This window comes from Podarcis vaucheri (genome assembly GCF_965113315.1).
Source record: "Podarcis vaucheri genome assembly, chromosome: 5".
In the NCBI taxonomy this organism is placed as follows: Eukaryota; Metazoa; Chordata; class Lepidosauria; order Squamata; family Lacertidae; genus Podarcis; species Podarcis vaucheri.
Genome location: NC_138763.1, coordinates 55,045,017 through 55,071,969, shown reverse-complemented (window position 1 = coordinate 55,071,969; position 26,953 = coordinate 55,045,017). Strand labels below are relative to the sequence as shown.

General features: G+C 40.4%; 1 protein-coding gene across 1 annotated transcript; it reads left to right on the top strand.

Annotated features, from left to right (window-relative positions):
* The first annotated feature begins 10 nt into the window (after window positions 1–10).
* EIF3A (eukaryotic translation initiation factor 3 subunit A) lies at window positions 11–26,413 on the top strand. Its single transcript, XM_082222556.1, has 22 exons — window positions 11–169; window positions 3,740–3,930; window positions 4,269–4,405; window positions 4,738–4,901; window positions 5,582–5,781; window positions 6,693–6,901; window positions 7,070–7,241; window positions 7,688–7,792; window positions 9,177–9,275; window positions 10,915–11,031; window positions 12,376–12,561; window positions 13,017–13,364; window positions 14,464–14,568; window positions 14,666–14,779; window positions 15,370–15,492; window positions 16,680–16,833; window positions 17,986–18,170; window positions 20,543–20,637; window positions 22,027–22,925; window positions 23,749–23,917; window positions 24,374–24,567; window positions 25,159–26,413. The coding sequence occupies exons 1-22, from the start codon at window positions 121–123 to the stop codon at window positions 25,386–25,388; spliced, it is 4,245 nt and encodes a 1,414-aa protein (XP_082078682.1). The 5' UTR covers window positions 11–120; the 3' UTR covers window positions 25,389–26,413.
* The last annotated feature ends 540 nt before the right edge of the window (window positions 26,414–26,953 follow it).

Sequence of the window (26,953 nt, the reverse complement as noted above, 5' to 3'; positions counted from 1 at the left end):
TTCCGGACACGTCCGTGCGCTGGGCGCGTCACGTGACGCGCTCCATTTCCGGCCTCGCTTTGCTGCCTGGTTGGGCGCTCCTTGGGGCTCGTTGCCGTGTGAGGAGAAGCCGTCGCCATCATGCCGGTCTACTTCCAGCGGCCCGAGAACGCCCTAAAGCGGGCGAACGGTGAGTGCGGAGCTCGGGGGCCGCTCGCCAGCGGGGCCGGGGGAGGGCCCGCCTCCGCGCCCCGCCCGCGCCCCCATTATGCTTAGTAATGGAGGCCGAGGCCTAGGCTCCCGCCACACTTGGGAGGCCCAGGCACCCGCCACGCTGACCGCAGCACGGCCTCGCCCTCCTCCCCGCGCTCTCCGTCTAGCCGGCCCCGTCAGGCACGCAGCCGAGGTGGAAGGAGGGGTGGTGGTGAAAGGGACGGGCCGCCCTATTCGCTCTTTAGACACGAGGCCTCCGCTCCTCGTGGCGGCTCTCTCGACTCACTTCCTCCCGTTTGAGCCCAGGCTTCCGCGCGAGGGGGTGTGAGCGGGGAGAGGGATGCGGCTGGTTTTTCCTTCCCCTCTTTCGTCAGTAAATAAAACACATTTTTAAAGAGTGCCTCTCTGGGCAGCGCTTGTCTTCAATGGCTGTTGCGTTATACCTGTTCACAGTTGATTATCCCACCCCCACCCCCCCGAATCAATAAACAAAGGGCGGCATTTATCTCGCGGGGGCATCTTTGGGTTTCGAAATCTCTCTCGCCCTTAAAACTCGCACCTTCCCTACGTTTCGTTAGAAATTATGGCCTACACCAGAATCCTGGTTTAGCTCAGTTTCCCAGAGGCGTCGATGACAAATCTAGCCACAGCGCTGCAGGAAATGGGCGCTCATTCTCTGCCTCTACCTTCCCCCTCCCCCGTTCCCCATTTTTTTTAACCATTAAATTAATATTGTTCATTTTGAGACCCCCATAGCAGGGGTGCCCAAACTTTTCAAAGAGGGCCAGATCTGATGAAGTGAACATGCGTGAGGGCAAACCAAAGTTGTTGACCTTTTTTAGGATTGAATTTGTTGAGCCTTTTAGGGCTTTACCCCAGGATTAAATTGACCAGCGGGCCAGATTAGGGCCCCCAAATGGACTTTGGACATGCCTACCCCAGAGCATGCACTGCCTGGTATGATGTGAAAGTAAATGTTTTGTCTTTCTCAGAGTTCACATCACATCTGATGACACAGAACTAAGCATATGGAACAAAGGTTACAATTTGGATGAGAATTTTGACCTGTTTTTGCTTTCCAGTGTAACTTGGAAAGTCTACTGTTAAGCAGCTGCAGTAAACAAAGAGCCATTATTTAAAGGAGTTACTTATCGTAGTTACTTTTATTTGTAACACCATGTGAAATATCATTGTGAAAACTTAAGACAACTGAACAAGATGGAATTTCATAATAGATTATAAAGTTTTTAAGCAATATTCTGGAAGTTTGTTGTTACTGTTCTTGATACATCTCATTCCTCCCCTCATCCTTTTCTTTGTCTTTTATGTAGTGCACTGAAAATTCCAGTAACACAGCTCACTGTATTAATATGTAGGGCAGCAAACACACCCACTTTAAAAGCTAACTTAATAACCAAAATGCTGGTAAGAACCAGTTTTAAATAGTAGGGCTGCCTGTTACAGTAGACTCAAGCCAAATATGTGTGAGCATATTATAATTTAATTAAAGCAGGTTATATGTACCTAATAAATACAAGTAAAGTCTGATAAAAACCATTACTGTCAAATGGAATTAAGTCTTGAAATTTCAGTTAAGTTTTTTAAAAAGTTTTTTTTAATCATTAACATGCATATTACCATTATGCGAATTATTCAAATCTTCTTACTTGATTTTTCCATTTCCTGCATTCAGGCCATTCAGATTTAACACCAAATTATGGTTTTATTTCTAATGCCTGTCTTGCACACTTACTCCCCTCACACACTTCACTCAGTAAATGCCTAATCCTTGTTTGTGGCAAACTAGGGTTTGTTGCTATGTGCAAACAATAATTTGTCTGTTGGAGAAAAGTAAAAATGATGGTTTGCTGTGGACAAGGATAGGAAGTTACTAATCATGGCATGCAAATTAAGTGGGAATGTACAATGGTGGTTCTTGTAATATCTAGCCATGGGGTTTGCTGTCATGTTGGAACACATACTTCATCTATCATCTGGTAATTACTTAAAAATATTGACAGAATACATATTTTTAAAAAGCTTACTTGTATTGGATTCTATATGTTACTAGCATATGAATAGTGAATGGCCAGGAGTAAGTGGCCAGGATCTTAACATTGACATTGTTTTGGGATTCATAATTTTTATTGTTTTTTTAGAGCCAAGAATCTCTCAAACAAGAAACTTGAAAATGTATTAATTTCAAAAGTCAAAATGTGATTTAAATAATTTAAAAATCTATTGATTGAAATCAGGTTTCTTACGTTGAAAATAATACATTTCTTTAACAAACATACCATATTTACTGGTATTTATAGCAATAAATAGTCATTTGCCACTAAAGATGGAGTTTATACAACCAAAGAGCATAATTCAGAAGCTTTGGCCATACAGCCCACATGCCTTTTGTGCTGCAAATTTATTTTGGCTTGGAGAGGAGTCAGATTTCTGTTTGTCTGTAAACATACAAGAATAGTAAGCAAGATTGTGTACTGGCTGTACTTGCACTTCATGATAACCCAGGTTTTTTGGGCTTACTGTGTTCTACTGAGAATAAACAGCATGTTGGTGCATCCTGCTCAGTTGCTTCCACCTTGCCTCCCTAGTGCAAGTGCAAGTCTTGGCTTTGTGTTACATACAAACCCAGGGATCATGGTTTGTTTCTCCATTGCAAGCCATGATTGCCAGCCATCATGAACCTCCTTGTTTGTTTAGCCATTTACAGCCAGGGAAGAGTGCAGCAGGAGCAATCAGGCAGCAGGCACCAGCTCATTGTTCATTCTCTGTTAACCATGATAAACCAGAATGTCATTTAGCAGATTGGGGTTGACTTTTAATTCCACATGCGTGGCATCAGACTGTAATAAGTATTTGTAACTTGCCATAAGCAAGGTATGGTAGTTCTTGGAGTGTCCTCGTGAGATGGAATATAAGTGTTCATCCATTTTAGTTTGTAGAGTCATAGCTATTCATATTTGAAACTGAAGATATTGCAGAACTCCTATAGCTGAAGGACAGAAATGACAACAGTTTGTAACTACAAATTGTATCACTTCTCTCGTTATTCTAGAACACACAACAATGCTTACTAAAGGTTTAGCCAATCTGTTGCAACCTTTCCTTTTAAAGTGAAACAGTTTTACAAAGAACTGTTGCCACTTTACCATATTTCTGTTTTTCTTCCCTAGAGACTTAAATAGCTAGTTTGAGCTATCAGAAATGGCTGACTCAAATCGTTTATAGTATTAATTTCCTGAAATCCTTTGACAATTTGTGGGCAAGTTCACAAAAGCTGGTGGTCCACAAAAATGTTTACTAGTATGCTGATGCACATTTTTTAAAAATTTTTGGCTGTCAGTATTCTGCAAAGTTAGTCTAAAATTAGACTGCTCCCCCTATTTTACAGTTGTTGCTCAATCTGATTCCCTGGAGGTGGAAATGGCTCTTTATAGCAACTTTCCTCTGTTCCACTCTGAAGCAATATATTTATTAAAATGAAAGTACCTTATTGCAGTTTGTATTAAGAGTCATAATTTATTTTTCTCAGAATTTCTTGAGGTTGGGAAGAAGCAACCTGCTCTTGATGTTCTCTATGATGTTATGAAAAGTAAAAAACACCGAACATGGCAAAAGATCCACGAACCGATTATGCTGAAGTACTTGGAGCTCTGTGTGGACCTCCGCAAGAGCCACCTGGCTAAAGAAGGCCTATATCAGTACAAGAATATCTGCCAACAGGTAAAGGCTCTGAAAAGTGTTATCATATTAATAGTATGTTGTTAAAAACAAGCCTTATAATAAAGTATATATTTCTAGATGTTTTAGAAAAATGTACGTGATGCTTCTGTGCTATAAATGTGACTTTATAAAAGCTTGATAGGATTAGAGATAAGGAGCATATATCACCAATAGAACACTTTTGAATGAATTGTAACTGCAGAAGTCAATTGTTCTCAGATGCATTGCTACACTTCATTATACTGTCATAGTTTTATATTTATATCTCTATACTTATATAAATAACTTCATCTCATGTCTAAGCAAAGTTATTTATAGCCATGCTAATTCTGATACAGGTGAACATCAAATCCTTGGAGGATGTAGTTCGGGCTTACTTAAAATTAGCAGAAGAAAAAACTGAATCTGCTAAAGAAGAGTCTCAGCAGATGGTGCTAGATATTGAAGACTTAGATAATATTCAGACTCCAGAGAGGTAGGTAACAGTGCTATGATACTTTTTGTATGAAGCTTAATTTTGTATTATGCATACATATTGAAAAACACTGATGAACTAATTTATGATTTTGGATGCAAGCTGAGTTCTTTTGGCAGACTTATGTCTGACTCAGTCAAATCAACTTTCACCTTGATGTGGAAGACTAAAACAAGAATTGCATTCCTGTGACTTTGAAAGATGCTTTCAAAGAATGCTGTTGTTGTGTCATTAGAATTTCATTGTGCTGCCTGATATGCATCTTGGCAAGTGAGAGGACGTGATAAAAAGATTGTGTAGAATAACATATTCCTTTTGTTTCTTAATTCTAGTGTTCTCCTAAGTGCTGTGAGTGGGGAAGACACTCAAGATCGTACTGATCGGTTACTTTTGACTCCCTGGGTTAAATTTCTATGGGAATCCTACAGGCAGTGTTTGGACCTTCTCAGAAACAATTCTAGAGTGGAGCGGCTTTATCATGATATTGCACAACAAGGTAAAATCTGTTTTTTGGGTGTGTGTTTTTTTTGTAAGACCTATTCAGTCACTTTTTAAAGTTCTGGAATCTCTTATTGATTGCCTACTTCCAGCAGGTGCAGGGGTGAGCATTTTGTTCTTTAAAAAGAAAATTAGAAATTTTGGTTAAAATATTTTTTATAGTAATGATTCAACTATTACCTGACTTTTTATTAAGGACAGTAAAAAACGTCTTTTAAAAGATAAGAAAACAAAGTGTAAATTTGAGTGTTAGAAAATATTGTCAGTTTGAACTGCTGGTCTGGTTAGTGCAGTCAACCTATGTCTTGCCAGGGCTGCATGAAACAGGGTCCCAGAGAGGTGTTTGCTTTGCTGTTCCCTGGTCTTTTTACCTCTGTGCCATTCTGAACAAAATTAAGATTTGATTTAGTGTCTGCACCTAGCTCATGGTTAAGTGGTTAGTGAGTAGAGAGCTTAACCATGAGCTCAGATTTGAATAGCATGCTAATCCAAACCTGCATGGTTCAATGTAGTGAGGAGTAAAAATGACTGGTGAGGAGCAAAGCGGCCGCAAGTTAATCTCCAGTAACTCACATTTGCACATGGTCCCAGTAAACCATACTTCAGTTTATTCTGTTGTGTGAACAAGGCCAAACTGACTTTTTAACTGCTTCCAAATGCCATAATTTTATCTTGCAGCTTTCAGGTTCTGTTTGCAATATACTCGTAAAGCTGAGTTTCGCAAACTCTGTGACAATTTGAGAATGCATTTGGGTCAGATCCAGCGTCATCACAATCAGAGTACGGCTATCAATCTCAATAACCCAGAGAGTCAGTCAATGCATTTGGAAACCAGGCTTGTACAGTTGGACAGTGCTATAAGCATGGAACTGTGGCAGGTATGTAATTACACAGTTATTGAGGTACTGACAGTCTCTCTTTCTGTTGCCAAATTCTTTTAAGCTTTACCTACTGTTTTGTGCTTTAAGGGATCTGGTAATTTAGAGAGTTGTACATAAATAACTTAACACAAATTTATTTATTAATAAAGTTTTCTGGTAAAAGTGTGCTTAGGCTCAGAACTTGGGATAATGAGTATACCAGGACTGGGGAACTGTTTCTGGTCAGTGGACCAGATTTTAATCTCCCCTGCAAGCCAAATTTGACAGGTATCTGAAGCCTGTCAGTCACCTGGCATCATAGTGACATCAGGTGTCTGGTTGATGAGACTTCAAAGCACAGTTGGGTATTTTAAGCAGCCCTTTGTAAAAAAACCACAAAACCCTGTGCTGCTGTTTACAAAGGTCAATCAAAGAGCCCCCATCCTGTTCCTTTGAAACTAAACAAAATGGAGGTTTTAAGGAGCAGTGCAAGGCTGTGTACAAATGGTGGTCAAACAGCTCCCATAATATTGCTTCAAAGCTTTACAGACAGAGGGCTTGAGTGCAGTGCTGAGAGGGGGAAGGCTCAATTGAACAGAAACTATTTCAAGCTCCCAGTTGTTCCTTTGAAGCCTACCGTTACCTGATCCACAATTGATATAATATGGGTGGGCGTAGCTTCCCCAAGATGTCCTGGCAGGCAATGCTTGGTTTGTGGGCTGGAAATTCCCCGCTTAGATCTATCTATCTATTTATCTCTCTATCTAATAACATGTATTTATTAATATGCCACTATTCCGGCGGACCTCACAAGCTAGGCCTGTTACTTTACATTGTATGTGGTTTCTATATATCCCTACCCTCCAACTTGTTTGACATACAGTTGTAGTGTAACATGATTTTTTTTTTTAAAAAAAAACTCCTTTCAGGAAGCCTTCAAAGCTGTGGAAGACATACATGGATTATTCTCCTTGTCCAAGAAACCACCAAAGCCCCAGCTGATGGCAAACTATTATCACAAAGTTTCTACTGTCTTCTGGAAATCAGGAAATGCGCTCTTTCATGCATCCACACTTCACCGTCTTTATCATCTCTCAAGGGAAATGCGAAAGAACCTCACACAGGAGGAGATGCAGAGGTAGGAAAACTTTTGTTTGTGGGTGCATTTTTAAACTTAGAAATAGCATCAATAGTGTATTGCAAATGGTTGGAAGCTGGATTTAAAGCTTGTCAGGCCATTTTATGTCAGTCTGGCATCTAGAATGGAGGCTAATGCAGTTCAACTGCTTAAATCTTCTGTCTATAGGATGTCAACGAGAGTCCTTTTGGCCACACTGTCCATTCCTATAACACCTGAACGAACTGACATTGCTCGTCTTCTAGACATGGATGGCATCATTGTTGAAAAGCAACGGCGATTGGCAACTCTGTTGGGCCTCCAGGCCCCACCGACACGAATTTCTCTCATTAATGATATGGTAAGCAACATTTCACAAAACATTTCTTTGTAGTTTGCATCCTTGATTAAAAGGAACTTTAGTAAAACTTCAGAATGATGTGAATAGTAAACAATGTGATTGAAAATTAAAAGTTTCATTTGTTACCTACTTTCTCCCTCCATTCCCAGTCTAGCTGCAGACTACAGCAGCAACTGGAACTCTTTAGTGCTGTCCATCTACAGTGGGGCATATTTCATGACTCTGGCCTTGCTTCTCCATAAGATGTGTAAATGTGACATTCTAGGTGTTTCAGCAGTTGGAGATGTATGCTCCGTCACATTAATTGCACATGAAGAGTATGTTTCTTATCTATCACATTTTGATTACTTTTTTGGAAATTGTATTTTAGCTAATCCTTGAGATGAAGCAATAGGTGTTACAGCTTGTTTTATATTTACCGTTAAAACATTCATAATGTCTTATAGGTGAGATTTAATGTTGTACAACATGTTGTCCCAGAAGTAAAGGAACTTTATAACTGGCTTGAAGTAGATTTTCATCCACTGAAGTTATGTGGCCGTGTATGCAAGGTAAGTCCTGAAATTTTATTCAGAAGTATGTAATTTCTGTGTAGTTGACAAAATCCACACAAATGTTGATATATAGTAGATGCATGGTATTTTTAAAGTGCTTTTTTGTCCAGGTTTTTTATGTCACTATTAATAGCATTCCAATCTGTTTCTAGAATTTCTAATTGCATGAGAATGCTGCTTGAATTTCCATTCATATAAATACTACACATTTAAAAGCAAAACCTGGTCATGCAAATGGAAAATGCCCTTTTGCAAGAGTAGGTTCCTAGTTTGTATTTTAAGTGACTAATGGATGCTTCTGATTTGAAATGTCATTGTACAGCTAGAAAACAGCATTAACTGTTGCTTGCAGTGTATTCCTGTACATGTTTACAGGGAAGTAAATCCCACAGTATTCAAGGGGACTTTTTGCCTAATACGTGTGTGCTTAAGGTTGTAGGCTTAGCTGACATATATGTAATTCTCCAGAGTTGTACAGGGTGAAGCACGTTTCATTGTCTTTCTCTTACTATTTATAAGAACAAAGATATTTCTGATGTGCTAGATAATAGGTGAAGGTAAATTAGCAGTGTGGCACACATTGCCACCACTGTCAGTCACCTTCAAACATAACTTAATACACATTGTGTTAGAAACACTTTAGTGATTGAACTAAGTAATGATTTTGTGGCCTTAAAACAGGAGGAGGTATATTGGATTAGAGAATATATTGGGTTGAAAAAGTTTAAGGACTTGCCTTAATTTTCGCTCCCTGTGTATTCCTGAGTGTACCCTCCTGTGTTCATGTTGAGCCCAAAAGTCCCTAGTTTTTGGCTTTAGGCATTCCCATTATCTTGCTAATTGGAAAAATATACCTCTTAATATTGGAGAAGATTAGCATGTTTCTGACATGTTATGGAAGCTCTTTAAAGTGCACTTTGCTATGCAGAATTGGCTAAGCTAACAGACAAACTATGAGAGAAGGACAAAAAGGACTTCAAATGAGTCTGGGAACTATTTACAGTTTATTTGGAGAAACAACAGAATGGACTGGATTCACTGACAGGATTTGAATAAACTCACAACTTCATTGGAGTAACAGATATTTTAAAGAAATGATAAGGGATTTTATTTTTCTGTAAGAAAAGCAGGATACGATAAATAAAACTAAATAACTCAGCAGAGGGGGAGTTGAGGGAAGTCCAGAGGAGGGGAGGGAGAATAATTGTAAATAACATGATGAATGAGATTTGTATCAATAATTGTTATAAAATTCAATAAATATTATAAAAAAATAAAGTGCACTACTGTGAAAAATTGGAGGGTTGATACAATTTAGTGAGGAAAAGGTATTGTCTGAACCAGCCATGCTATCTTACAATCTCTAAATAATTCTGTACAGGTGTTGAACTGGGTAAGAGACCAATCTGAGAAGGAACCAGAACTGCAACTGTATATCCCCCATCTTCAAAATAACACCATACTCAGGCTGCTTCAGCAGGTATGATTGCAAAACAAGAATCTTCAAAGTGGAATGTGCAGTTGGAGTGAATGTTGCAGAATTCCTAAATCCATCAAGATTCACTCAACTGCACAAGTGAGGAGCTTGGTTGTGACTTAGGGTATTCTTAATGTCATATTTTTATAAGTTTTGTTGAGCAATATGCCCTGCTCAAGAACTTCTACTTGGTCAATGGTTTTTTCCACCCCTCTCTTCACCCTACACATTCTCCACGCTCCCTGAAACCAACTTGAGGTGCTGATGGTGAGGAGAACCACTAGATTAGCATGCAGAGGGAGGAGAGGAGAGGAAAGGATCATTGTAATGTTTCTGAAGATGGTATATTCATCAGAGTGCATTGTTGAATTCTACCATATAAGTTGTGTGTTTTACTGTTTTGTTGTAATTCAAACTATCCTGGTATGACTGGCAGGTTAGTGTTTCTTTTAAATAGAATGTTTTGTTCCTATGTGTCTCTTAAGGATCACTTAGTGAAAGATATAAGGGGCATCCTTAATTTAGTTACAGCTGTATGTAGTAGATATTGGACGTGTTCCTTGATTGAACTCTGAAATCTCTTATATTTGTCAGTTGCCTTTGACTCAGAGCTTATCTGTATCATAAGGAACATGGTTCTCATACGCTGTCTTCTGTAATGTCTTCAAGTTCTGTCCATGTGATTAAAGCTTATCATATAGGGAATGTATTACACTTGTAATTCTTGTTTAATTAAGGAGACATTACTAATGCGACACATAACCATGTGGTCTGCTGTAACTTGACAAGAAGGTGTAGTTACCAAAGAGTGGTGTTGGTGCCATGCCATTTTGAATAATGTATGAAACAGCACCAAAGAACCACATGCAGCAAACTACTTTTTTTTCATATGCCCTATGGCCCTGCTCATTCAAGTGAGCGTGTGTAGGGGGTGGGATTATTTCCATGTAGAGAACCCCCACTTCCAGTTATATTGTTTGTATAGTCACTACCAATGCACAAATATGCACAGGCTTTGTATACGTGGCCTCCTAATGGTGTTTACTATTAGTACACGTGTGTAAAGACTACACAGGTGACTGAGCATAAGTTGGGGCTGGGCTTATTGCTTGACTTCTTCTGCATGATGGCTGCCTGGATTAGGCTTCTGATGCTTAACAGAAAACACAGACAATGTTGCTGTGCTCTGAACAAGCTACATGAGACAAACATTGCCTGGGTTACAGAGGTACAAGGCGTGGGTGATGGATCTACCTAGTTAAATAATAAATTCTTAACATGAGGGATTTTTAGTGCTTGATGTTTCAGTTTTCCAAATGCACATGTCATTGACCTGTTTCCTTTACAGTGGTAAGCAGTGTTATTTCTGATGTGCTAAAGGAACAGTTGAAGGCTAATTAGCAGCTTTACTCCGTTGAGAGACTGCTGCCAGTCTCCTTCACACATAGTTGCTGCTTGGGAGAGTGAGTAATTCCTTTGAATAAACGCTTGACAGAAAATGTGAAGTGTTTCTTAAATGTGAATGATTATTCACTATTGTTGGCGGTTAAGCTGTTGACTTAAGTTAATTGAGCTCTTTAAAATGCTTGTACAATATTAGGATGAATAATTGGAAAGAGTTGAATATTCATGTGTTACGCAGGTGGCCCAAATTTATCAAAGCATCGAATTTTCTCGCCTGACTACTCTGGTTCCTTTTGTTGATGCTTTCCAACTGGAACGTGCAATAGTAGATGCTGCCAGACACTGTGATTTGCAAGTAAGTGCAGTAGCGAAAACGTCAAATGTTTATACACATTTCTGTATTTAGATAAATCTGATTAAAGCTTGTTTAGTCAAACATAACAGTCACTTTTGTTTTTTAAATTCCAAGAAATGAGTTTCAGCACATTCTTCAGTGGTGGGGTAACCCACTCTAGAATAACCTCTGGCCGGTGAAGAGAATGAACTTTTTCACAAGAAGTCCGACAAAATTTCCTTCACCTGTGCAACCTTGAATGGTTGGAGTGAGCAAAGATTGAGCCATACAGCAGGCTTTCCTGACTTCTCTGTACAGCTTGGTAGTAGTCCAGCTGCTCCTGACTCCTGGAACAGCATTCCCAGAACAGTGCAGAACAGAAAAGTCCACAAAGAATTAGGCGGGGCTGCCATATGCAAGTGAAAGTGCTTGGCTTCTCAAGCAAGACTTCTCTGATTCCCAGTCAATATGTTTTCTTGTAAAATGGTTGATTTTTAGAATTCAAAAGCTACCTTTCTGGAAATATAGTTAGAAACTGCAGCAGTTACAGAGCAGTTACAGCTGGCGTGTCTGTGGAAACAAAGACAAAGGAACTGAAGCTTCTAAAGCCATGCCAGGTTTAGGCAGAAGGAAGGGTAGAAGGAATGTCCCTCCCCCCTTTCTGACTTTCTCTCTTTTATGATTTATGGAAATAAGCTAAACTAGCTCCAGGGCTGACATACTTTGTCCCTGTTCTATGGTTTTATTGGGGAAACGCAATGTGTTTATGTAAGGGGCACAGGGGTTTCTATGGTGACAGGGGCAGGACCTTACAAAATCTGATCTCCCTCTCCGAAGGCAGACATCTCTTTCTGCCATTGGAGAGGAAGATTTGAAAAATCCTATAGACCCTGGGACACCATTAGTTTAGATGCATCAGTTAAATCATGGTTCTAATCATGTAGCATTGTTTCTAGTTGAAGTACTTGGAGCTTGCCAACTGCAGTTTTTATATCTTAGGAGAGGTATTCCCTCTGTGTGTAAAATAATTAAGGATTCTGCCTCTTAGAAAATGCTTGCTTAGCTACATGTGTACGTAATCTAATAACATATTTTTTAGATTTTCTTTCATCATATCATATGCACATTTAATTGATTACTGAACTAAATCATATGATAATTTAGCTAAGATTTCTTTAATCAAGAAGTAATTTCAGTTTTTAAGTTTACCATTTGATTTGAGTACAGTTCAGAAGTCTGTTGTATCTCAATGTTAAATGGCAGTAATATAAGAAAAAGAGCTGGTAAGACAAAATTTATAAACAGCTGTGAGAAACTATCCTAAACATGCCCTTAATAATGAATTTCTGAATTACTCCATCGTAGGTTCGCATTGATCATACCACTCGAACACTGAGTTTTGGGTCAGATTTGAACTATTGCACCCGGGAAGATGCACCTCTTGGCCCTCAGCTGCAGAACATGCCATCTGAGCAGATCAGGAGCCAGTTGACAGCTATGTCATCTGCCCTTGCAAAGGCTCTTGAAGTGATTAAGCCACCTCACATATTGGTAAGTTGTCAGCTTTTGATACATCTTTAAAAGAATACTGATGCTTTATGGGAAACTTGGTATGCTCAGTCATGGTTTGAATATTTCTTCTCTTCCCTCCAACGCATGTTTGACTCCCGTGTTGCCTGTGTTCAAGGCACATGTCACTGCTGATGCACACTGCTTTCAGCCCTGGAAGAGTGCAGGGTGGGTTTACACTCTTGGTGCCTCGGAACACACACACACACACACCGTGTACATGGGGCGTTGCCTGTACTTACATGTATTACTTAAAAATATTTAGTGCTGGCATATTTATTCCAATACATATGTTTTTGAAGAATCTGTTCTGAGATGCCAATGGGGGAAAAACACAAAAGAACCTGCATTAATAATTCTGCAGAATTCAGCAGTGCTTTACTCTCCCATTTGTATTTAAATGAGTTTTTGTTGTTCTGCCTTTAACCATTATGCAGCTAGAGAAGGAAGAGCAACACCAGCTGGCTGTTACAGCTTATTTAAAAAATTCAAGGAAAGAACATCAGCGTATCCTTGCTCGCCGTCAGACTATTGAGGAAAGAAAGGAACGTCTTGAGAGCTTGAACATTCAGCGTGAAAAAGAAGAGTTGGAGCAGCGTGAAGCAGAACTCCAAAAGGTTCGCAAAGCCGAAGAGGAGAGATTGCGTCAGGAGGCGAAAGAGCGGGAAAAGGAGCGCATTCTGCAGGAACATGAGCAAATTAAAAAGAAAACTGTTCGTGAGCGTTTGGAGCAGATCAAGAAAACTGAGCTGGGAGCCAAGGCCTTCAAAGATATTGATATTGAAGTAAGAAGCTTGTTGTTTCCCCCTGACAACTTTTTTATTGTAACCACTAGTGACCATTCATGAATGGGAAGTTTATATTGTAGAAAATATTGTATATTGAGTTAGACTTTTAGCCCATTTCTACATTCTTCTGAGAGACAGAAACCCTATTTGAATACCCTACCAGTAGCATCTCCCACTTCCCTTGACTAGGTTTCCTAACCTTAATCAAACAATTTGATTACAAATAATGTACAGTGGTGCCCTGCAAGACGAATGCCTCGCAAGAGGGAAAACTCGCTAGACGAAAGAGTTTTCCGTTTTGGAGGTGCTTCGCAAAACGAATCTCCTATGGGCTTGCTTCGCAAGACGAAAATGTCTTGCGAGTTCCTGCGGGTTTTTTTCCCTTCCCCCCTTTTTCTAAGCCGCTTATCAGCTGATCCGATAAGCCGCTAAAAGCCGCTAATAGCGCTAATCCGCTAATCCGTCAATGGGCTTGCTTCGCAAGACAAAAAAACCGCTAGACGAAGAGAATCACAGAACGGATTCTTTTCGTCTTGCGAGGCACCACTGTAGTCTATTTCTGAATCGTAAAGGTAAAGGGACCCCTGACCATTAGGTCCAGTCGTGATTGACTCTGGGGTTGCGGTGCTCATCTCGCTTCATTGGCCGAGGGAGCTGGTGTACAGCTTCCGGGTCATGTGGCCAGCATGACGAAGCCGCTTCTGGTGAACCAGAGCAGCACACGGAAACGCCGTTTACCTTCCCGCCAGAGCGGTACCTATTTATCTACTTGCACTTTGATGTGCTTTCGGACTGCTAGGGTGGCAGGAGCAGGGACTGAGCAATGGGAGCTCACCCCGTCATGGGGATTTGAACTGCCAACCTTCTGATTGGCAAGTCCTAGGCTCTGTGGTTTAACCCACAGCGCCACCCACGTCCCTTATATCTGAACATTAGAATATTTTAATAAAATGGATTAAAGGACTAAAAATGAAATAAAATCGTAGATAATTTATCAAATGGGGAAGCTGCATTAAAATTAAAAACAAGAATGTGTGTTTTTCTCAGAAATGGTAGTTTGATTTTTATTCTTTAACATCTAATGTCTTGACTATAGGATCTTGAAGAATTGGATCCAGACTTCATTATGGCAAAACAAGTTGAACAGCTGGAGAAAGAAAAGAAGGAATTGCAAGAGCGTCTGAAAAATCAGGAGAAAAAGGTATAAGAAAAAGATGTATGGTGGAGAAACAGCATTTATTGATGACGTGTGTGTATGTTCCTTTTACGCTTAAACCTAAACAATCACATTTCTTTAGATTGACCATTTTGAAAGGGCAAAACGCTTGGAAGAAATCCCACTGATTAAGAGTGCATATGAAGAGCAAAGAGTCAGAGACATGGAGCTTTGGGAACAGCAAGAAGAAGAAAGGGTGAGGTTTCTGAGAGTACTCTGGTGTGACGTAGTTACTTAATATTTTTTCTCTGTTAGTTTCTAGAAATTAACTTCTCAGCTGATTATATAATTTATGCAGTAGTAGACAGTGTTTTAGAAATCTTTGTCACATGAGTGATGAAGAATGAATGATGTTTGGATATATTGCAATTAAAGAATCTCAGTCTGTGCTAGAACTCCAATTTTGCCATAAAAGAATGCAAATCTTCTGACTGGAATAAATTGTGTAGCTACACCAAGTTCTAATGTAAATCATTAGAATGCTTTGCAGCTTGCAATCGTGTAATAGTTAGAATCTATTTGAGAACAATGAAAGCCATCATTTTAACTGTAATAAAAGTGATCATAGGGTTTATATAGGCTTTGTACCCAAGCTCTTTTTCAGTATACCATTGCTTAACAATAATAGGCCTACTGGGGTTTTCCTTTAACTGGTCTGCTAAATTTTATTGGCATCTAGACAGTTAGAAAAAAAAGAGGCATGTGGTGCCCATAAATTCACAAAAGACATTTGAAACAAATTGTATGCATCACTCCACTACTGATTTGGTTTTGTGTATGTCACAGATCTCAACTATGCAGTTGGAACGTGAGAAAGCCCTTGAACATAAGAACAGGATGTCCAGGATGTTGGAGGACAGTGATTTCTTTGTAACTAGGCTCAAAGAAGCGAGAAGATCAGTGTATGAGGTAAATCTGATTTTTGTGTTCTGACACATATGAGATTACTCCTGATCAGAACTTTATAGAAAATGGAGTGAGGGATGGCACTGGTATCCTCTCTCCTTTGTCATTTTAGCATGTTAGTGTCTGTGCCTGTTTTGATAGGAGAGGCAACAAGATTACGCTTCGCATCAGCAGAGAGGTGTCCTTTCTGATAAAAAAATCTCATATAAAAAGCTTTATGTGTATCTTCCTCTTTGTTTATTTCATTTGTATCCTCCCCTTCCTCCAAAGACATCGGAGAATTCTCCCATTTTATAAGTTGTTTCTAAACTTCTCAAAACAGTTGTTTTACATCTCTGCTCTTAATGTGGATTCCAGAACTGTTTAGAATCATAGAGTTGGAAGGAACCCAAGGGTTATCTAGTCCAACCCCCTGCAATGCAGGGATCTCAGCTGAAGCATCCATGACAGATGGCCATCCAACCTCTACTTAAAGCCTTCAAGGAAAGAGAGTCCACAACCTCCCAAGGGAAACTGCTCCACTGTCAAACAGCTCTTACTGTCAGAAAGTTTTAACATACGTTTAGTCTAAATCTCCTTTCTTGTAAGTTAAAACCATTGGTTTGAGTCCTACCTTCCAGAGCAGGAGAAAACAGGCTTGTTCCATCTTCCATGTGACAGCCCTTTAAATATTTGAAGATGGCTATCATATCTCCTCTTAGTCTCTTTTCCGGGTTAACTATACACTGTTGACTCATGTTAAGCTTGTGGTCCTCCAGGGCCCCTAGATCCTTTTCATATGTACTGTTAGTAAGCCAGGTGTCCCCCATCCTATATTTGTGCATCTGGTTCTTCCTCCCTAAGTGCAGAGCCTTACATTTGTTCCTATTGAAATTCATTTTGTTAGCTTGTGCCCAGTTAGTCCAATCTGTTAAGGTTATTTTGAATTTTGATTCTGTCTTCGGCATTATCTACCCTTCCCAGTTTCATGTCATCTACAGATTTGATGAGCATCCCTTCAATTCCTTCATCCAAGTTGCTTAGAAAGACGTTGAGCAACGGGCCTAAGAGTTGACTTTATGTATAGCTGCCAAGCTACAATTAGTCATTAACACATGTGAACACCAGATAGTTGGAGTTCATGTTTGAGCATTCATCCTGTAGGTTGCCTGTAACATGTCTGGAGTTCAATGTATTAATATGTATTTTAGGAAAAACTTAAACAATTTGAAGAAAGATTAGCAGAGGAAAGGCATAAACGCTTAGAGGAACGCAAAAGGCAGCGCAAAGAGGGAAGACGCATTGCTTATTATCAGGAGAAAGAGGAAGAAGAACAAAGATTGCAAGAAGAGAAGATGCTTAAAGGTAAACACTAAATAAAAGGCTATTGCTGAAAAAACACCCTTGATCTTTGCTGTGTTTCCAGCAGTATTTATTTTACTTATCTATATATAGATGTGCCATGGTTGCCATTACAGTGGTACCCCGCAAGACGAATGCCTCGCTCAACGAAAAACGCGCAAGACGAAAGGGTTTTCTGATTTTTTAGCCGCTTCGCAAGACAAATTTTCCTATGGGCCTTTCTCGCAAAATGATTTTTTTTTTTTTGAGTTTTTCCCCACAGGCTCCCTCTAAACTTCAGCGGAGCGGGGCGGGCTGGGAGGGAATCCCTTGGACCCCCGCCGGACTTCCCGAAGCTCTTTTGAAGTCCGGCGGGGGTCCAAGGGATTCCTTCCCAGCCGCCCGCCTTTAAAAGCACTCCGGGGAAAGCAGCACGCTTCGCTGCTTTCCCCAGAGTGCTTTTAAAGTCGGGCGGCGGTGAGGGAATCCCTTGGACCCCCGCCGGACTTCCCGCAGCTCTTTTGAAGTCCGGTGGGGGGAGAAGGGCTTTTCTTCCCACCGCCAGCCTTCAGAACAGCCTTCTGAAGGCTGGCGGTGGGAAGAAAAGCCGTTCTCCCCCCGCCTGCCTACAGAAGAGGTTCGAGGAAAGAGGCGAAGGACCTCTGTCCCCGGAGCTTGCTGTTCTCCCCGGACCTGGTCTGAAGGCAGTCTCCATAGGAACGCATTAATTGATTTTCAATGCATTCCTATGGGAAACCATGCTTCGCAAGACAAAAAACTTGCAAGAAGAAAAAACTCGTGGAACGAATTAATTTCGTCTTGCGGTGCACCACTGTAATTGAATTTGAATTTCATTACTTGTAAAAATAATAATGGGTAATATTCAGTGTTGTCCGTCCACTAGTAGACTAGACATTGTTTGTGTAATAGATTCCCTCTACTAGGCCCACCCAATATGATCTGGAGAGTTTGGAGACGGCATGGGGGGCTGTGGGACAGGAAAGAAAAATGAATTCCCATCATACGACCAGAAATCTGCTTGCACAACATTGGCCCATTAAATTTTAAGCAGACATGAAATGCTGTGCAAACAAAATTGGTAAATGAGAGGACATATGATAGACATTTCAAATATATGATGGAAAGTCACTCTATCTGCATTAATATTTTGGGCAGAACAAGAAGAAAAAGAACGTGCAGAACGTGAAAAACGTGAGGAAGAAATGCGTGAATATCAGGAACGCGTCAAAAAACTAGAAGAGGTAGAGAGAAAGAAACGGCAAAGAGAACTGGAGATTGAAGAAAGGGAACGTCGTCGAGAAGAAGAGAGGAGGAATCTTGAAGATCCGCTTTCAAGGAAGGTAAATTCTATTTCTGATAAACTGACATTTCTAAGCAGAATCCAGTGTTGCATGAGCAGAAGTCCTGTGCAAACAACAGGACTTCACTTCTCTCTTTTCCCCTCTGCAGACCACCACAAGTCTGCAAAATCATCTGTGGAGAGTCCCTCAATCCTTTGAAGTATATTTTGAAATGTGGAGGCCTGCTGGGTGGGGGGAGGACAGGAAGGTGAAGTCTGTTGCATGAGGAGAGTTTTGTTCTGCTTCTGCACAGATAGCATTGGATACAACCCTCCAAATGCCTCTGCTCTTAAATAGAGAATAATTTACGTCAATAAAAAGTATATGTGAAAGAACTCTTCAAATTCAAGAATTCATATTTAAGGGGGAAGCTTTCAACGTACTGCTTTTGAGTGGACTTCAGTTTTGTGCCTTGGTGCTATGGAAGAGAAAGTGATTCCACCTTCTTGCAGCTTTCTATGGCACCTTCCAGCATGTTCTGGAGGGTCCCCTGACTCACTGCAGCTGAATTCAGCAAGTGCTGGGAGGCTACCAGGGTTGGGGGGTGTATCCGAAAAAAATCGGTCCCCTTTTCTGTTAGCAGATGCACAAGGGCACCAATAAATTAACTGTCAACTGGCCTTTTAGTATCTCTATGATCAAATGATGACTATGAAATAATGTAGTATGAAGTTGATCAGGAGGGGGAAGAAGGATCAGGATCTGTTGGTTGGTGCTTGAGTAGTTTGCAATAGATCGAGTTTTTGACCGCTGTTTGTCTTAACAATAGCAGCAGCTTAAAAGTTTATTTTACCTAAATTAGCTGGCTGAGAAAGAATGCCCAAGGATGTGGTGGAAAACAGGAGTGGATTCTTGTATGAAGAGATTCCCAAGCTTTCTTCTGTTACTTATCAAAAAAATCCTGGGATAAGCATGTGCTCAGAGACAGTCTATTCCTTAAATCTTTTTGTATGTCTGCCCAGTTGAGCCACTATTTTGCACCAGTCTCTAGTTGGCGGAACTTGTGGTATTACAGTCATCCTCGTGTTGTGTTTGCTTCAGGTCGAGTGTTTTCAGGTCCCACAGTGACCTGGAAGTACCAGAAAGGGTTACTTCCGGGTTTCACTGCTCGCGTATGTGCAGACGCTCAAAATGACACCACGTGCATGCGCAGAAGCAGCGAATCACGACCTGCGCAGACTCGGGTTGCGTTCTGCTCAGGTTGTGAACGGGGCTCCGGAACGGATCCCGTTCACAACCAGAGGTACCACTGTAGTAAAAAAAAACAAAGTAGAAGAGCCTGCATGCTTGAAATCTTCCCACTGCTCAACTACAAAGAGTGTTTCCAGAGCCGTAGCATGTTGGTTTGTTGCAGCAAAGTGAACTCTGGTCTACAAAAGCTCATGTCATCATCAATTCATTAGCCTTTATGGTGCCCCAGGAGTCTTCATTGTTTTTGTCTTAAGTATTGCTTTATATTAATACTATCTTCGGCTCAATCATTGCTAATCTTTTCAGTGGGTAAACTTTGCACCAGAAAATACATGCATTTTGAAATTTTATAATGGTGAAAATGTGTGTATTAATTTGGATAATCTGCAGCCCTAGTAATTTCTCATTCTTACTCTATTTGTAATTTTTCCAGTGGAGTATTAGAGGTGATCCTCAGTTTACATATTGTAGTTGTCATGTCTGAAGGGTCCATTTGTATATGAAATTTGGGATCTATTCCTTTTCTCCTGCTTTTTAGGAGTAGGAAAAATGACAGAAGACGTTGCTGCCTTTTTTGAATGGATTGACTATTGTTTCCAGTTCACTTCTGTCATTTCTTCCTCTGCCATATTTTATTCTAATTTGAACTGTCATCGCCTTAGCTGTTCATTTGCTATGCTCTACAAAACATAGTGGTGGTTTCTCTTGTGGCTGCATTTTGCATTTGTATGCCATTTCTCAAGTTAGTATTCAGTACTGAACATGTCACATGGAGATATGTGAATAATTCTTATTAATAACTGAGCAATTTGTTTGGGTCATGTTGGGACAATTTTACTACCTATTCCCCATCCCTTTTGTTGAGTTGTAACTAATAGATCAGGTCCAGTATAATGCAGTACTTTGCACTTGTCCATGCTGAATATCCATCCATATATTTATCCCATGAGGTCTCATTAAATTTGTAATGCCACAGAATTCAATACATACTTTTGTTTTTAATAACTAGTCAAAAAACAAGTTTCACTGACAGATTAGTTCACAGGTTCTCAGTTCGTTATTCCAAGTCAAAATAACGTCCTGCCTATACTATTCTATTGAAATAAAAACATGTGATATATACAAAACCACATTGGTTGGGTTATTAGTAACGGTGCTTTTTATTTTTGATTGAAATGTAGGACTCTCGTTGGAGTGACCGAGAACCTGGTGAAAGCACCTGGAGGAGAAGTGCTGAGCCAGACTCAGAATGGAGGCGACCAGCCCCACCAGAAAGGTATTTATTGGAATAATGCTTAAAGTGTCTACAACTTGTTCATGTTTCCTTTGTGATCCTGATGTCCTCTGCAAAGGTGAGTATTGTTGTAGACTGCGTACAAATAAAATGGGTTGCATCCAACTAAATCATTGCATGCACAGAATGCAATAAAATTGCATTAGAATAGCAAAATTACTTAATTGTTTATTTTGACAATTTATACACAGCTTAATGCAATAGTCTCTAAGGAGTGTACAAGGTTGATTTGATAAAGATAACTATCTGTTAAAAGGATAAAATCAGAATTCTAGAATAAAGTCTTCAGTACATGCTGGACATTCAACAGGCAGAGGGCCAATCTGAACTTAACTGGATGGGAGTTCTATAAAATTGGGTCCACAGTATTGAATGTACATCTCCTGGTGGATGCAAGTTGTGTGTCTAAGCCATGAGGGGATACTAACAGTGACTCACCTGAAGACCTCAGGGATTAGGCAGTCCCTAAATATCCTTGATCCAAGTTGTTAAGGGCTTTGCAAATTAATACAAGAACCCTGTATTACATTGAGAAAGCAACCAGCCATTTAAATAAGAACCTTAGGTGTGCAGTTTTTCACCCCAAGTGAAGATTTGGCCTCTTAACCTTTCTCCAATTCATTTGGTTATCAAACAGAATTTATAAGTTCAATGACGTATACCAATTTCTTATGTTTCCTAGCATACGTAGACTTTTGGATAAAAGTTTGTAAGTTCCCGGCTAAAGTTGGAAGAGAGCACCTGAAATACAGTTGGATAGGCAGCAGCAAGGAAAGAAAAAAGATTATTTGTACATCTTTTACATTGATCAGAACTCTAACAGAATTGTCTATTTTTTAATATTTCAGCAACATCCATGCATCCTGACATTTCCTTTGAAACATTTCAACAGTGGGCAATCCCCAATGATGTAGTTTTGTTTTGTTAGTGCAAGGACTTCCTATCCCTGTACCTCCCAACAGCGCCCTCCCCCAAATGGTGGGTTGACAAAAAACCCATAACAGATGTAGGGTGCACAGGGGAAGAAGAGGGAGGGGAAGTCCTGTTGCGCAGCCAGAAGTACTTGTGCTAACAGAACTACTTTGCTGGATAAAGCTCTCTTTTTATAATTATCCATCCCTTGTGACACCATTGTTCTTTAGTATTTTGTTACATATGATATTTTATTTATCCTCACCACTCCAAAATGTCAAGCTGACTACTCACAGGTTGTATGTTATTTCCTACATGGAACAGATTTCTTTATGGGAAATAACATGTGATGTGGTGTAATTAGTACTACTGTGTAGGAGTAAATATACCAAATGGCTTTCCATACAACTGAAGGCAAAACTTTTATATTCAAAATGCACGATTTTTCTATTTGAACAGAGAGTGGCGGCGTGGAGACGCACGTGAGGATGAAAAACCTTTACGAAGAGATGATTTGCCTCGGCGTGGTATCTCAGCAGACAGAGTAGATTCTCCTCGTGAAGCACTAGAAGACAAAGTGCCGAAGCAGGATGCTGATGAAGACAAAGGTCCTAAGAAAGTTCTGGATGATGACAGAACAAGTTGGCGCTCAGCAGAAGACAAGGGCCCCATGCGTGGCTTAGATGATGACAGGGGCCCCAGGCGCGGGCTGGATGACGACAGGGGCCCCAGGCGCGGGCTGGATGATGACAGGGGCCCCAGGCGCGGGCTGGATGACGACAGGGGCCCCAGGCGCGGGCTGGATGATGACAGGGCCCCCAGGCGCGGTCTGGATGATGACAGGGGCCCCAGGCGTGGGCTGGATGATGACAGGGGCCCCAGGCGTGGCTTAGATGATGACAGGGGCCCCAGGCGCGGTCTGGATGATGACAGGCCAAGTTGGCGCAACACAGATGATGACAGGGGCCCCAGGCGTGGTCTGGATGATGACAGGGGCCCCAGGCGTGGTCTGGATGAAGACAGGGGCCCCAGGCGTGGTCTGGATGAAGACAGGGGCCCCAGGCGGGGTTTGGATGATGACAGAGGCCCTAGGCGGGGTTTAGATGATGACAGACCAAGTTGGAGAGCTGCAGACGAAGATCGGCCTCCCCGGCGTGGGCTGGATGATGACAGAATGTCAAGGCGTGATGAAGATAGGGGACCATGGCGTAACACAGATGAAGATAGAATTTCAAGGCGTGATGATGATCGTGGACCTAGACGTGCTGGTGATGATGACAGAGGTCCTAGACGTGGAGATGATTCTAGGCGTGGAGAGGATTCCAGAACTGGACCTTGGAGACCATATGGGAAACCAGGTAAACATACAAATTGGAGCCATTCATTTTGCGTTCTGAGAATAGCTAGCATACATTCTGTTTTAAGTTTGCACAGAAAACACTTTTGCATTCTGAGATCACTGCAGCAAACTGAAAAGTACCTCATAATGTTTCTATTGAACATTGTCTGAAAAGTAATGACGGTAATATAAGAATCTAAAGGGTTGCATATTTGCAAGTCCAAAGCCAACAAGTGCCAAAAGGGCATAGAAATTATATCCATTTGTTTGCACTTCTTTTACATTGTTGCCACTGCAGTGTAAAAAAATTGATTCCTTTGCTGATTAATTGAAGGTATCCCAAAGTGCAGTTCTTGTACTTTGATTGCTAGATACATTTAAACAAATGACTAAAAAATGTAGATGATCTAATAGGTAACACTGGTTCCAGAATTAGTTGGGTGCAAGTGTACTGGATAATTACAAGGAAAAGACCACATTCTCTTTTCCTTATTCAAGGAAATCATAATAAAGCACATGTAAACATGAAACAAGTTATTCCACATTGTATTCCATTTATGCCAGATGTGTTCCCATCTCAGATATCCATAATAGAATGGGATTTTGCATGTGGAAACCTCAGTTGTGGTGTGGAATCATAAGAAATAGAATACAAACTTCTTGCATGCATGCATGCCTGAATCTTTATTTGTCTCAGCTATCAGCCATAGCAATAAAACAACAATACAATATACAAGGAATAGAAATAAAAAGTCAATTATATAAAATGCATGAATGGAAGCTCCACATTCTTACACTATTGAGATTAGTACACCCAAATTCAGATATTTCGCTGTCAATAGGTGGTTGGAGAGAACGAGAAAAGGCTCGTGAAGATAGTTGGGGCCCTCCACGGGATTCCAGACCTTCGGAAGATAATGAATGGGATAAAGATCGTGATGAGAATGAGAAGGACCGTGAACCTGACAAGGACCGTGACTTTGATCGGGAAGATCGTTTCAGGCGTCCTAGGTTTGATTGCATTACTTTTAAATTGTGTGTAGCTTGGGTTTCTCCTCCCCAAACCTTATGAACTGGGGTAAGGCCCCACCACAAAAGTCTTTGGGATATTGGGCATCACACTTTGGGGCACTTGAACAATTTTGAAGTGGTAGTAAGTAGCCAAAAGCAGGGTTGTTGTTTTTTGTTAATTTGATGAGTTTTATGTCACCAAAATGTGCACTTGAGTGCTATGAGCATTAGCTGGAGAATAGTTTGCAATGTTTATACCCACAAATGTTTAGAAATGCTTGTTTCTTGGGAAAAATGATTTTGAATAGTGCTTTTTTTAAAAAAAAAAGTTGTTTTGTTCCAGTAACAGTTTGCATAAGAGTAGCTTCTGGGTCGTATGGTTGATTTTAATTCATTCCCTGGAATGTGGAGTTAAATGCTTTTTCTTATTACTAAAATATATTTTTATAACTAAAGAGATGACGCTGGCTGGAGAAGAGGACCAGCTGAGGAAACCTCTAGCTGGAGAGAGTCAGGCCGTCGTGATGAATGGGACAGAGGTGGCCGTGATTCTAGAGATGACCGGGGTGGCCGTGATCTTCGAGATCGGCGTGTTGAAGACAGGGAAAGGAGAGGGCCAGGGCCCCTTCCCAGAACAGATCGGGAAGAAGGTAGACTTGTTTTCTGTAGTTGGGTACCCTAAATACAGCTCCCTTTCAGGAAAACACAAAGGAAGCACACTTACGGTATATGTCATTGCATAATTGTGCAAATAGGGTCACAGTTGAGAACACTTGAATATATTTTTTAAAAGAAATGAAATTTGATGGTGTAGCAAGACATGATTTAAACAGGTAAATACAAAAGCCGTATCACTTTTAAAATGTTTTTTGTACTTGAAAGACTTGCAAAGTACTTGCCCTTAGCTTTGAACATTGTTGGTTACAATAAGTATTTTTTTTCTATTCTGGGTCTTCAAATCCATAGCTTATCAGTTAATCAGACCACCTATAAATCATGTTAACTTCTCATTCCAAAGCTATGTAGAAAGATTCATACAAGATCCCTCCCCCTTTTCTTTTTTTAAAAAAGTTCTATTTTTGGACATTCTCATCACGAGTTTATGGGTGTCTCTTGCGAATTGCTATAAAGCTGTTTTGGATGGCCTGGATTCCAATGTCATCAAACATTTTCTCGGAATTTGATGATAGTAAAACTTAGTGAAGGAAGCATAGCCATAATACTGTCTTTCCCCCATTTAGTGAGCTCATGGAGACGTGGCGATGACAAAAAGGAGGAGCATGAAGAACGGGAAATTGTTCGGAGACCACCTGCTGCTGCTCCTGCTGCTCCAGCGCCCTCTGTGTCAAAAGAACGAGAAAAAGATGGTGAGAAAGAGAAGGGGGCCTGGAGAACAGAAAAAGACCGGGACTCCCTTCGCCGCACTAAACTTGAAGCTGATGAAGATGGGTGGACCACTGTGCGACGTTAAGTTCAAAACCTAAACATGGTTTTTATGTTGGTGTTTAGCATTGATTGGTAACAAATTATAATATTGGTGCTTTAACACTCTGAATTGGAATTCTTTAACAAAATTTTCTAGGTAATGTGAAAGCATGAAACTCTTACACGTGTGAAAACTGATCATGCACAGAACTTGCAACTAAAAGTCAGAAATTGAATACTGGTTACCTGAAATTTCAAATGTTGTATATGTCACAGATCACTTGGTGGTAAGAAATAAAAAATATGAACCCAGTAGGTATCTTTGAGTGGCATGTATATCTCAATCAAAAAGAAATCAATTTTTATTTTAAGTAGTTCTTCACCTGGAAAATCGGTATGGTCTGCAAAGTGTACATTTAAAACAACATTTCTAGTTACATGAAGTGATGGCTTTGTAAGACTACTGCCTAAAATAGATATAAGCAAACACTTTCTATTTGGGTATTTTGATGGCAAGAGGTGTTTTTTTCTGATGGTATTATACAAAGTCAGTATGTTTTGAGTTGCATACGATAAATGTTATGGACCTTTAACCACACTGGGTTTTTTTTGGGTAGATTTTTCTTGAATGCATATACTTATCAAGCCATTTTGCAGTCTTTGTTCTCACAATGAATGCCAGCACAGCAGTCTCAAAACAACAAATAAGGCTTTTAAAATGAAAGCGTTTGAGAACAATCATACTGCTGAAGTTTCCGACCCTTGGCATATAGACTTTGCTTTTTCTGTTCATGGATAATTCATGCCTTTTGAAGCATTTATATATAGTATCCTATTTCAAGTATGTGGTCTGGAGGAACTGCTCACTCTTCCCTTCCTTCCTTCCTTCCCTCCCAATTTCTTGTCTTCTGGGTAAGTGCTTTACCTTAAACCAAGTGCTTTGTAGTATGGGCTGGGTTGACTTCAATTTTGAGGGCAAAGTAGTAATGTTTATGATTGTTTTTAATTGAAGCCAACACAGAACTTGCTACTATGTGTTAACTTCAGTGATAAATAAACTTAACAAAATAAGGTGCTTTTTTGGTGTGGCTTCTTAATCGTTGCAGCTTGTGCACTCAGTCTGCCTAGAGTCAAGGTCCTTTCACCATACTGGTGAAACGATTCAACACACATGACTTGCAGAAGCTGAGATGTAAAAGCATCATATCAAACCTTTGGGCTCCATCCAAAGGATCAGATCCCTATTTTAATACTCGAGTGAATCTCTCCCCAAAAATGCTCAAGTATAAAATGTACCGTATTTTTCGCTCTATAAGACGCACCAGACCACAAGACGCACCTAGTTTTTGGAGGAGGAAAACAAGAAAACAAATATTCTGAATCTCAGAAGCCAGAACAGCAAGAGGGATCACTGCACAGTGAAAGCAGCAATCCCTCTTGCTATTCTGGCTTCTGGGATAGCTGCGCAGCCTGCATTCGGTCCATAAGACGCACACACATTTCCCCTTACTTTTTAGGAGGGAAAAAGTGAGTCTTATAGAGCAAAAAATACGGTAGGCAATTTCCATGCCCTGATTTCAATCATGTTTTAAAATGATAGGTTCACTTGCT